General features: G+C 43.2%; 1 protein-coding gene across 9 annotated transcripts in view; it reads left to right on the top strand.

Annotated features, from left to right (window-relative positions):
- The window catches only part of BICRA (BRD4 interacting chromatin remodeling complex associated protein), a 114,580-nt gene extending 104,550 nt beyond the window's left edge, over positions 1–10,030 (top strand). For all 9 annotated transcript variants that reach the window (XM_073322279.1, XM_073322276.1, XM_073322277.1 and 6 more), the window contains one exon: positions 620–10,030. In XM_073322279.1, coding sequence (XP_073178380.1) covers positions 620–1,821 — 1,202 coding nt within the window. In that variant the 3' untranslated portion in view covers positions 1,822–10,030. The remainder of the gene's footprint in view (positions 1–619) is intronic.
- Positions 10,031–12,288: the final 2,258 nt, after the last annotated feature.

Here is a 12,288-nt window from a genome sequence, read left to right as displayed (position 1 = left end):
TGCTGGGCACTCATGATCAAAGGAACACAGGTGGCTTTTTGAATGATTGTGTTCCTCTACTTGTGTGTTCAGTGAAAGCACATGGGGAAGGCTGAGCCAGCAAGGGACTAAGCCATATAGGAGGCAGAAAGAGAGAAAATTAGCTAAGAGAAAGAGAAGAGGGGCTGAGAAACAGAAGAAGCAGCTAGCAAGGGGGTAAAATTACAGAACAGAAAATAAATCCCAGCTGGAACAGGGTAAGTGTTGATTGTAAAAATTATTTTATTTAATTTTGTTTACAAAAGTAAGGAATTGCTGAGATGCCAAAATGCTCCTTTCTCCTGAAGGAGAGACTACCTAGTGATTGAAGAAAGGGAGTATGAGTCAGGATTTCAGGGTTTCTAATCTCAGCTCTGGTGGTGATTTGCTGTAAAATAGGGATAAAACTTCCCTGATGGACTATGGGATTTTTTAGGATGAGTTAATTAATTAGGGCAATTGTTAGATGCTAGGGAAAGTCAGGAATTGTTATTAGTTTTATGGTTGACACACACACTTATTGTTATCATTTTTATCATTGTTATCATGTTATCTCAGTGTGCTGCTTTGGCTGGACTGTGACATTGTGTTTTTGTTGCAGATGAGTATGTTTCATCATCTTCTCGCTCACAGAGCCTCACTTCCTCTCTGGCTCTAGCCTCTGTATCCAGTCTCACCCCAGTTTCTGAGAACCTAAAGGTGCCTCCAGTGCAGACAGCCACCCAGATCCACCCCACCAAATTGGTTATCAAGCACAGCGGCGGCTCCCCTTCTGTCACATGGGCAAAAGCTTCGCCTTCTTTGGATGGAGATGAGGATGCCCTACCCTCAAGGAGCAAGCCCCCAATCAAAACTTACGAGGCACGGAGCCGGATCGGGCTTAAGCTGAAGATCAAGCAGGAGGCTGGTCTCAGCAAGGTGGTGCACAACACTGCCTTGGACCCAGTTCACCAGCCGCCTCCGGTGTGCACAGTCATCAAGACAGCTGACCAGCACTCTTCAGCTGCCACCACCACCACTACCACCACTGCTGGGCAAATGAACGGGACTATTGACCATGTAACCTCAGCACCTGTGGAGAAAAAGCCCATTGTGACCTACTGCAGGCTTCCGCTTCGTAAGACTTACAGAGAGAACGTGGATGCTTTTATAGCAGATAAAGCCACTGATGCCTGTCCGAAGGGAGGCATCCCAAAGGTCGATACGATCCCCAGCACCCTTGTGATCAAGCAGGAGGATGGCTCCAAAGGCGTGATCACCTCTCTCAAAACCCATGAAACCCCAACTGTGGTGGTGGCAGAGAAGAGCAAGCCGGAGGAGAGCTCCAAGCTTCTGTTTTTCAACAGAAGCGATGCCCGTTCTCTGGTGATGCAAGACAGCCCTGCCCCTCCGAAGACCGATGACTCTACCAGTGGCCTTATGAAGGAACTTGCAGAAGTAGAGGATGAGTTTTATCACGGAATGATAAAAACGGAGCCCCCTGACCACAGCTCTGGCTCGGAGCTCACCTGGGAGGTTCCCTTGCCTCCAGCCAAGCGCAGGAAGTCGGAGTCCTTTGATGTGGATAATGCCAGCTTCTCCAGCGACAGCCCCCAGGATGACTCCCTTAATGAGCACCTACAGAGTGCCATTGACAGCATTCTCAACCTGCAGCAACCTCAGACTGGGGGTCAGAACGTCCGGACACCCTCCTCCTCTTACAACTCCTCTTCCTCCCCTTTCTCTTCGCCTGTCCATCGTACAGACACTTACCTTGCCCCTAATCACAATGGCGGCCTTGGAGCAAGGACGTTGAACAGATAACAGAAAACCAAACAGAGCAGAAACTGAAAAGAAAGCAAGGACCGAAGAAGAAGCTCTTGCTGGTTGAAATGCTCGAGCACCATGGGTGTGAGTGGTGCTGCCTACCCAGAGACCCGATGGCTCGGCCCTGGCACCAGCAGGAGTGGGGGAAGAGGGTGTCCTAATGATGCTTCCTCCAAGTGTTTATATGATGGGTTTTGGATGTTGTAAAGTACAAGCTGAGGCTGGATTTACAATACACTCGTCTCATCAAATGCACCCTATAACGGCAAGTGAGAAGCAACCAGGCGGGTGGGAGGGGATTGATGGGGCCCATAGGTAGTGCTGGCTGTGTAATTTAGGTTCTGTAACAAATTGCTAATTTGAATATCTGATTGATCAGTTTCCCCTCCTCCCGCCCCATCTTAAACTCTGAACAGATTGCAAGTCAAGCCAGTGTGAGGCAAAAGGGTACTCTGCAGGAATTTCCACAGGGGCAAAATTTATTGTTCATTTTTAACTTATTTCAAGAATCGAGCATGGGCTTGTGGAACCTCTCATTGGTCAGCAAAAGGCAAAAAAATAGTCAAGAAAGGAGATGCAAACACTAATCATTAAAAAGAAAGAAAGTTTACAAATCTATATGTTTTACTCCTAAACTTGAAGAGAAACAATTCCCCTGGGAGTAGCTGTGGGTAGGACTAGCAGGAGCAGCACAGGGGAGATGGGGGAAGAGAGGAATATCATGCAGTCATTTACTCTGAGGGGGGTGGTTACATTGCTTTATGTTGTACTCCATGGCAACCTGATATTTTGGTAGCAACCAGGCAAAGTGTATTCAAGCTGTGTTAGGAGTGAAGCTGGCCTGGCATTTCCCTGCAGCATTCCAAGGCAGGGGGTGTGCTGATAAGAGAACAGGCTGGGGCCAAGGCATCCTGTTGCAGTGTTCTGCTTGGAAGTAGGCAAAGGCAGAAAGCAAAAATGCCAAATGAATGTTTACATGTTTTACATTTCTGCTTTTCATCATTTGTTGTTGTTTAAATGTTTTCTTATACTCTTCTTCCATTATCTCAGTTACCTTCATCTTATTGCTTTCCCATACGGGTCCCCTGTTTCCTTATTAAAGCATAAGGGATGGGGCTGTTTTTATAGTTTGTACTCTTGAGACTCTGTGTCATGACCATCGACCTCCTAAGGAGGACTGGATGGGGCTCCCTTAGGGGCTTATCAATGCCTCCTCCTAATCAGCTAGAAGAGGAGACTGTTGAATGATACAAGGTACTCCTTCCTCTCCATGTTAGCAGCATTACTAGCCCCAGGCAGTCCGGGATGTGAGAGTATTAGACTGAGTGACAAACCCAAATCATCCTCTTCTTTTACTATGCCACCAGGCCCACTTGTCCCCCTGTGTGTTTGTTTTTGATCAGTTCCTGATTTTACTTTTCCTTTAGTTCTTCCCATTCTGGCTCTCGCTCTCAAACTCAGAGGCATACAGGGCGGTTTAGAAGCCCTATTAAATTTATATGAGCAGGTGGATGCTGTGGTCGATCAGATACCAGGCCTTTTGCTGACAAACTTCCAGTGGCTTTGTCAAGATTCGAGTTCTAACACCTGCGTGGGGCTAAGGATTCCAGCCACAGTCTCTGTAGAATTTACACGTATACTACTGCTGCCACTTTTCTCTCTAACCCTAGATTTGTCAGTTAAATGCTGCCTACTGCAATTAACATCAGGGCGTGTTATCACCTTTGTTTCAGTGCGCGAGGGCTCTGTCATTCCAGTTCAGTCTTCCTGTTCTCTGATGCGGGCTTATCATCATACTCATGGTCAGTCTCACACCAGGCCAACACATGGATAATGGTTGAGAAGACTGTGATACAGAGAGTGCCAGGAAATGTGAGCTGTGCTACATCACATTTATTTCACTACAAATAACAGACATAAACCCTTCAAAAAATTTACATTGACTAATACCAGAAACCCTGAGGAGGATCTATTTATTCCCACTCATGCCTTATTATTTCTTTACCCAAATGTGTTGTGACAGTGGAAATACATGGTTTCTTTTCACTGTTCCCCCACTTGGGTGTGTATGTAACCATAACTTAATTGTGTGTATGTAGATGCTGTAACCTGTATGTGTGGCATTCATCCCATTAGAGCTTTTTCACTGATTTTACCTCCATTTTTTATTGGTGGTAGTAGGAGTTAGGGCTTTGCATCAGTGCCATCAAGTATTTGTGATGTGCCATTAGTCCTGTTTCCTTCAACAGCTTATTGATGTCATTCATTACCACACCATAGGCATGGTATGTACCATACAAATGGATTGCAGTATCAGCACACTACCTGCTTGGAGTCTCTCGTGTTGGCAGGCCTCTGCTGCTTTAGATGGGATCCCACAGTTCAATCCAGGATGGGAGAATTGGATTTGTGAGGGAGTGCATCTCCTCTTGCTGGTCTGGAGTGTACGTGTGTAAAGGGGTGTCACTCTGCATAAGAACATCTCCTTTTCCATCAGTAGGCAAGACAGATAATGATCAAAGGTGGAAGCCTGGATAAGGTGATTTTCACTCCACTCCCAGTGCTCTTAGCTGCCCAAAGTGGGGATTAAGAAGTGGTGAAATATCAGGAGGGTAACAATAAATGAACAGGAAGTTAAAATAAATACACAATAAAAATCAACTGGGTGAGAATCTCAGGCTCCCCTAAAATACATTGCTCACAACTGGGTTGATACAACACTCTGCAGTTTTAAGTGTTATTACAGCCACTGAGGGATTCCCCATCCCAAGTGAAAGTGTGAGCCTGTTTTCTAGCACCTTTTAGTATTTTTGATCCTTTACAGTATTTCTTTCTTCAGTTTCCTCTATGCACTGAGTTCTATAAATTAATGGGTTTCAATACTCTTAATAGTTATCTCACCGATTGTATTTTTTTTTTTAAAACAGATCCTCCTTTTTGCCTTCAGTGCTGAAATTCCCTTTAGAGAACATCTTCAGAGCAGGGCATTCAGAGGAAAACAGGTGTCAGCTACTACCTTGTCTGGCAGGCTTACTAAAAAATTGTAACTATGGAGGTAGCACAGAAGTGGCACTTATCTGTGTCCTTTGCTCTTATATACACACACCTCCCACCATATGGCTTGACAGGTAACCTGCAAAACCCAGAGTAGTTCATGAGATAATATAGAATTTTCTTTGTTGTGTGCATATATAAGAGAGAGAGATCTCACTGAGTGAAAAATCAAACTTAAAAGATTGTAACATTAGCACAGACGTACACTATTCTGATATCAAAGTCTCTCCTGTTACCAGACCTATGGAATTTGCAAAAGTGTCCCTGAGGGAGGGTGGGAAAGGAGGGCAAACATATCTTTGTGAACGTGGAGCCAGGTACCTGCCTGTTGGTGTTACCATCCTTTTGGATGATGAAGTAGAGAGTTAGTGAACAGAAGAGGTGAAAAAATCGTCATTGTTTTCAGTTAGAGCCATTTGAATTTGGAAGTTTTTCTGCTTATTTTTTTTCCTTAAACTGATCTACAGTTTTACCATCCGCAGCCCACACCCGTAATGAATGCCCTGAATTGCAGCTGCTCTCAGACTCCTGTAGAAGGAAGCCTGTTAGCATTGTGTGCTGATTAGCCATAAGGGGCCACCACCTCCTTTGTTCTATGGAAGTTTAGTGTTTTCTTTTCACAGCAATCCCCACAGCAGGGTTTGAATCTTAAAAGGCACAAGCACCACACCAGTCCCTCCACATTTTGGTCTCTCATGTATTGTATGCTGGGGTTCAGTATATCCCAATGAATTCCTTCCTAGGGCCAAATTGTGGTTCCATTGAAATCAATGGTAAAACTCCCATTGACTTCACTGGACGAGGGACTGGCCTCCTTGAAAGTTTGCCGACTCTGGAGGCATTAGAACTGTGAGTCTGCAAGTGCGCATGTGTCTCTAGCAGTGTTGTTGGGGAGATATTTTGTGAGCATAAAGGCTGCTTCCACAAACGCGGGCGGGGGATTAAGATTATCCTGGGCCCAGATTCCTCCAAATCTTTAGGCTCACACCTATGTAACATTCCTCCGCCAGCCATCAATGTGCGCAGCTCGTGCCCCATGAGTCAGAGCAGCTGAGCACCCAGTCAGTGCCTGTCCAGGGTCATAGTATAATATGTAACCTGAGGAGCCAAGTGAGGGAGTGTCACAGTTCGGGGTTCCTTGGATTCCTTGCTGCAAACAATCCTCACACACTCCTGGGGAGGTTGGCCATCATGTGCTTTATTTACAGTGTACTATACAAGTGTTTGATCCCCACAACATAAGCTTTTCTTCAAGTCTTTATCTACTACCAAGGCACAGGGAGAGAGAGATCTCACCACTCTGAAATCCTGAGGTCCTTTGCCCTTCCTTCCAACCTTCCGTCCTGTCTCTCTCTGAACCATCATCAGCAGACAGCTGAATCCCCTTGTTGATTGGTTAACTACCTGGTACTTGATTCATTCGATTTACAGTACCAAGTGCACAGAGTGGTGAGTCAGCCTCAGGATACTCTCGCTCTATCACAGGAGACCCCTGCGTTGTGTGCGCTGGCATTAGTCACCTGTTGTGAATCTCATTGACCTGCTGCATCAGTGGGTTCTTTCAGGCTGCAAGTTCTGGATCTTTAGCCCTGTCTATTCTGGCATTACAAGGTTAATCAGTTTTTTAACATGGCAGGGCAGCCAGGGTGCATGGGCCCATGCTTTGTTAAACCTGTATTGTTAAGGGGGAAAGATAATATTTTAAAAGGTTGTGTTGTAGATTCCTGACTGGGCTGGAGCAGATTTACTGTTTGACACTGTCAACACTGGCCAAACACATTGTTAAACCCCTTTTTGGCCACTACTAAAATTGGTTGCACTGTGACTCTTACGGTTGCCAGAAATTCCCCTAACTTTTCTTCTGTCATCTCTTTTTTTTTAATTATCATTACTTATTTTTAAAAAGTAGGCCTAAATCCTTTTCTACACACGCAATACCCTCTTACATATTTTAGAGGCTCCAGTTCGTCTCCTGAACGTATGCTTTAAGAGACCGAACTGTTTGGCCTCGTTCTGGGAGTTACCTAATAAGTAGCTGCTTTATATATTTCCAAATCCATGTTATTTTTCCTGCTTTCTGCATGTGAAAAAAGAAACACATGGTCAGGCTGCAGATTAAACACAGGCTACCCCCTTGGCTAATGTCCCAGTGTTTTACCAACAGAACAAGTTAGGCCCAGCAAGTTGTGCTGGAGCTTAGCTGCTTGAGCTCTTGATGGGAAGCCAGATGAACTGCATTCATCCACTAACTATAAATCTTTTATTATTTTTTCTTTTGCTGCTTCCCTTTCTTTCCAAGAAGAAATCATAAATCTAATTTCTGGGGCCTGGGAATTAGCCATAACTGCATTCAAATTCCTACATAGTCTCATACGCTCATTACAAACAGACTTCAAACTCAGTCATTGAGGATATGTGAATGTTTGTAAATCATCACGGTATCTTTTCCTTTCTGGACCAATTTTTGGTGGTTAACATTGTCCTAAATCTGCAAACTCCATTTAAAATTCAATAGCCTACTCTTGCATTATAGCCCAAGAGACTCAACTAGAAATATAGAAAGTCAGCAACTTTTCTTTTTCTCCTTCTGCGAATAGATGTTCAAGATGGCTCACATTTAGGCATCTAAATGAAATAATTTGATTTTCAAAAATCCTCAACACCCAGCAGGTCCCACTGTTCTGGATGCTGAGGGCTTTTGAAAATCTGGACCCTGTTACTTTCCTCTCTTCCTCTCCTCCTCATTTCTTACTAAAAAGAGGCCTTAAAAGTATTTATATGCCCCTCATTACTCCACACCAAGAAATATAAAAAGGGGAAAGTAATTCATTTAGAACTCCAGAGGCAGCTATTGCAATTCAGTGGATGGAAGCAAGTATTTTCCAAGAATGAGTTTGGCTTAAAAGCAGTGGGGAAGAGGAATTGTTGTGGCAGGAGGACTGGTGGCTTGAAGCAGTAAGTAATTGGATCCCTTATGTGAACACAAACCTCCTTAAGAAATGTGTGCACTCACTCTTGAGGAGTTTTGAACATACCCAAATCCCCTTTTTGTTCCTTGTTTTCAATTCTTATAGTTAGTGTTCATTTTGCACAATCATTCTTGCCTCTGCCACCTCCCTGCCAACTCAGTACATGCTCATTAGGTCAAAAATACTCAAGACATTTTATAAACCAGCATATTTCAGAGTGCATTTAACGCTCATAGCTGTGAATGCACTCAACAAAGAGAATAGAAAAGCTTATGCAATCAGGTCCTTCCAGCTGTGAAAGTACAGAATTGACACACATGTTCTAGTCCAATGGGAGATGAATAGCTGGGAATGGAACGTCACATGCAGGCTCTCTCTTTACCACCTGGCCTTAGTGTCACTTGCACACCTTTTATTAGCTAATCGCTTTTTGCCTGTGACAGAAACACTGAAGTCCAACTTAAGTGTTTGTTACCATCCTATTCACTTCCAGCTTCTTTATGCACATAATTGAATGTCCCCATGTCCCCTGAGGTATTGTCCTTGTTGGAAAACAGCAATATAGGAAAAGACATCACCATTCTTTACACCCCCAAACGATAATTAAAAGACTGCTGGAGAAAGTAGAAAGTTTTGGACAGTGACTGCTCACCCAAACTATTCTTCAACATCAATTTCTTCTTCTTTAACCCTTTACGTGTCTTGTGAAGTAGAAAAAAAGTTTGTGTCTTAAGGAAAATTTGCAGTTTAATGAAGACAATTTTTAGGGGGCATAATTTAACCAAAAATGAAAAATAAAAAGTTACGGTCTACTTTTTTCTTTGACAAGAGTGTTTTAACATTGGACCATCCACCACTGATGTAGGTTTTTGGATAGTTCTGTATCAGGTCTGTACCTCTGTGCCCACAAGTTTTTCTAATAATATTTTATTAAAAAAAAAATTAGCAGTGTTGCTTTTCCATTCGCTTCATGCTGTGTAGCAGTTCACAAAACTGCCTGATGAATTTTGCCTTTGTACCAGGTGTATTTTAATTCCTCCATTTGGGAAGCCTTCTCAATCAAACTTTTCAAGGTTTGTTGCTTGTGAACTGCCTTTGATACATTCTGAAACACTGTTGTACTTAAGAAGGGAGGTCTCCTGTTTTATCACAGTAGCCTGGGCTTGTTAAAAGACAAGCAAACGGAAGGTGATTGATTTTTTTATTTTTATTATTATTACTGAGATTTTATTTTTGCGTTTGAACACTGCTCTGTGGTACAGAGCAGGAAGATAAAAAATCCAAGGAGAGAACCCCCTTTTGGATTGGCTTGCAAACACTAGAGGTCAAAGCGCTCAGTGGCCCCTCTTAACCCTTCATTTTCTGTGATGAGAGGATTGGTTAGGCAGCAATAAGAAATGACAATTCCCAGCCTAAAATATTTGGCGTTTTCTTTTTTATATATACATATATATATATAAAAAAATGTGTATTAAATTGTTTGGTTTTTGTTTAGTCTCTACTTTTCTTTAATCTAAAAGAAAGTGTGGCTTGGGATCATTAGAGCATTATTTTTTTTCCTTTTTCTGCAAGATGGATAACTTTAAAACCAGAGACTCCCCTTTTGAACAAAGGCTGATGCGCATTGGCTTTCTCACTGTTACGGGGAAGTATACGCGAAAAAAAAATTTGTAACTTCCCAGTATTTTGAAATGAACTTGAAGTGACCATACCTTTTTCTTTTCGCAGCAAGGAGTGGGGTTCTTTTCACCCCTTTTCTGCACATTTTAATTTACACAGTTTTGCAGGGGGACAGCTAACGAGTTTTTACTCTCAGCTGCCCCCTATCCACGTCAGCTTGTCTCTGATGTAGAATTAAGAGGAAGAGGAAATGCAAAAAAAAATCATGGCAAAAAGTAAATCTGTCATCCCTGACTGTTCATTTCCTCCCCCCAAACCTCCTGAAATAAAGTAACACTTGCAAAAAAGGAGAGGGAAAATTCCCCACCCCTTAACCAAGTAAAACAACCCCCTTTTCTTTCTTGCCCCGCTGGTACCAGTGAACGCTATCACAGTTCGAAACAAAATATAGTACTATAAAATAATTTTGTACTGTATTTATTGTGTATAACAATTTTTTTAAAGAATTATGTACATTTAGTACTTCTGTGTAAATTAAATTGCTCTTCTTTTTAAATACTGTATATGAATTGTTTTGTGTTTCTTTCCAAAGACCTTTAGAATACAGTTTTGAAATATGCAAATGAGCTCTTGACTTTAGATGGCTTGTTTATTATTATTTGTATTACCGTAGCCTTTATTTGTAGTGCTTTTGCTTAGCAAGACAGTCTGATGTTTTTCCCTTTTGCAAACCACCGTAAGCAAGTTAAGCTTTTATGTCTTATAAGTACATGTAGGTACCTGATCGCAACTCAGCTGGTTACAAACATGACCCAATGTTTCTGTCTGAGGAAATACGGTTGAGGGATATTCTGCCTCACAGTTTGGAACCATGACCCCAGTCGGATCCTCGCAAGCATATTCTTGGTTTCTCTTTGGGCCTCGCGGTTTTCACTGGGGCAGTGTGGCTTCACATGGGTGTATGAGTGTGCTTGTATAAGTCTGGTTGTAAGATGAGGGTCCATTTTTGTAACCAGGTTGGATTATAAATTAGTTCCTGGGCATAGCAATATTTGGGTTTCTCACAATCTTGTAGTGCTCATGGTGTGTTACAAATCTGGCTCCCACAGCAGCAAGAATGAGACTAGTCACTCAATGGGGCTTACATCTCCACCTTGTGCGGTCATCTTACACCAGTGCAAAGTGAGTGTGAAATGACTGCACCAGATGCCAGGTCAATGGAGAATCAAGCCGGATCATTTCTAACCCTAGTACTTATTAAACAGGGTCTTGGCCTTGGAAAGTTGTGAACAGAAAAGAATTGATACATTAATAACCATAGTAAGGTCTGCAGGCTTGGGCTTGAAGGCTGGGGTTCAAAAGAGCCTCAGGTTAGGCTCCCAACTCCCAGTTAATTTTCATGGAATTTGGACTCCTCTAGAAGCCCGCAGCTTAAATGTTTTTTGAGGTCCTGTTGGCTTGCTTTTCCCATCTGCCCACCCTGCCCCATCCCAGGGTATGGAGATATCCCATTGTACGATGGTTGTAGCTTATTGCTTCGTTACATCTTGGCATGGCTGGACATACTGCAGGATTCTAGACATACCAACAGAAAGGGCCTCTCTGCAACCCTTGATTTGCTGGCCTCTGCTGCACCTTTCTGCATTTCCAGCAGGGTTTGAAAGTCATTACCGTCTCATGGCTGTTCAGCAAACTGTGTGGAATAAGGGTGTGCTTTTTGTCTCCGCAAGTGCCATCAGATTTGGCACCTGGAACTGAAGGAAACTTCCATCAAATGGCTTTTTGGTCAAACAACTTTGGGTGGGGTGAGGGGTGTTTTCATCAAATTTTCAGGTTTTAACTGGGAAAAATATTGTTTTTTCAACATAACCCTGAAATACTTAAAACCAAAATTGCTTTAATTGAAATTTTTTTGCAGGGGAAAAAAGTAATTTCCCACCCAGCTCTATTGGCATTTTCAGTGGTTAGCCAAACCCTGAAAGGTGTGCAGCATTTATGGGGCTATGGTCCATGACTTGAGCTCTTGGAGTTTGTCTCCACTGCATTTTAAAACCGTCAGCAGCAAGTCTCGGAGCCCAGGTCTGCAGACTCGGGCTTGCGCTATGCCACTAAACACAGCTGTGTAGACATTTGGACTTGGTGTGGAGCTCGGGCCCTGAACTTCCCCACCCGCCTCAGGCATCGGAGCCTGGGCTCCAGCCCGAGCCTGAGTGTCTACACAGCTGTTTTTAGTGCTGCAGCGTGAAACCCACAAGCCTGCGTGGGTGGACCTAGGATCTGAAAGTCACTGCCATAGGGTTTAAAATGCATGTTGATATACACTTAAGTGCAACCAGAATATATATTTGTGCTGGTTGTTTTCACCCACTGTAAATAAATCCACCTTAAACATATACATTTTATACATTTTTTAATTAGGTGCTCATTTCAGCTGCTGAGATTCCAGGAAGCAGAAAATTCACAGTTTTGACATCTAAAAGCATTCATCATCTTGGAAACAGCTTGTCAGTAACCCCTCGTAGCCACAAAGGGCTGAGCAACACATTCCCCACCCCTCTCCCTTCTCAGGTCCCCCCTGCACTCTTGGGAGCTGGATGTTGAAAAAGGGATGTGGAAAAGGCAGGGCCATGCCCCAGCAGAGCAGTCTGCAGAGCTAGGATCGAACCTGCTTCATCCCAAGAGATGAACCAGTCCAGGTATATTTGGAGAAAGTGCAAAGAGCCACAAAAATGATTCCAGGGCTGGAAAAAACACTTTACAATGAGAGACTTAAGGAGGTTGATCTGTTTAGTGTATTGAGAAGATCAAGAGGTGACTTGAT

The sequence above is a fragment of the Lepidochelys kempii genome, chromosome 23 (genome assembly GCF_965140265.1).
Source record: "Lepidochelys kempii isolate rLepKem1 chromosome 23, rLepKem1.hap2, whole genome shotgun sequence".
NCBI classification, from domain to species: Eukaryota; Metazoa; Chordata; order Testudines; family Cheloniidae; genus Lepidochelys; species Lepidochelys kempii.
This window is presented reverse-complemented; position numbering and strand designations above follow the sequence as displayed.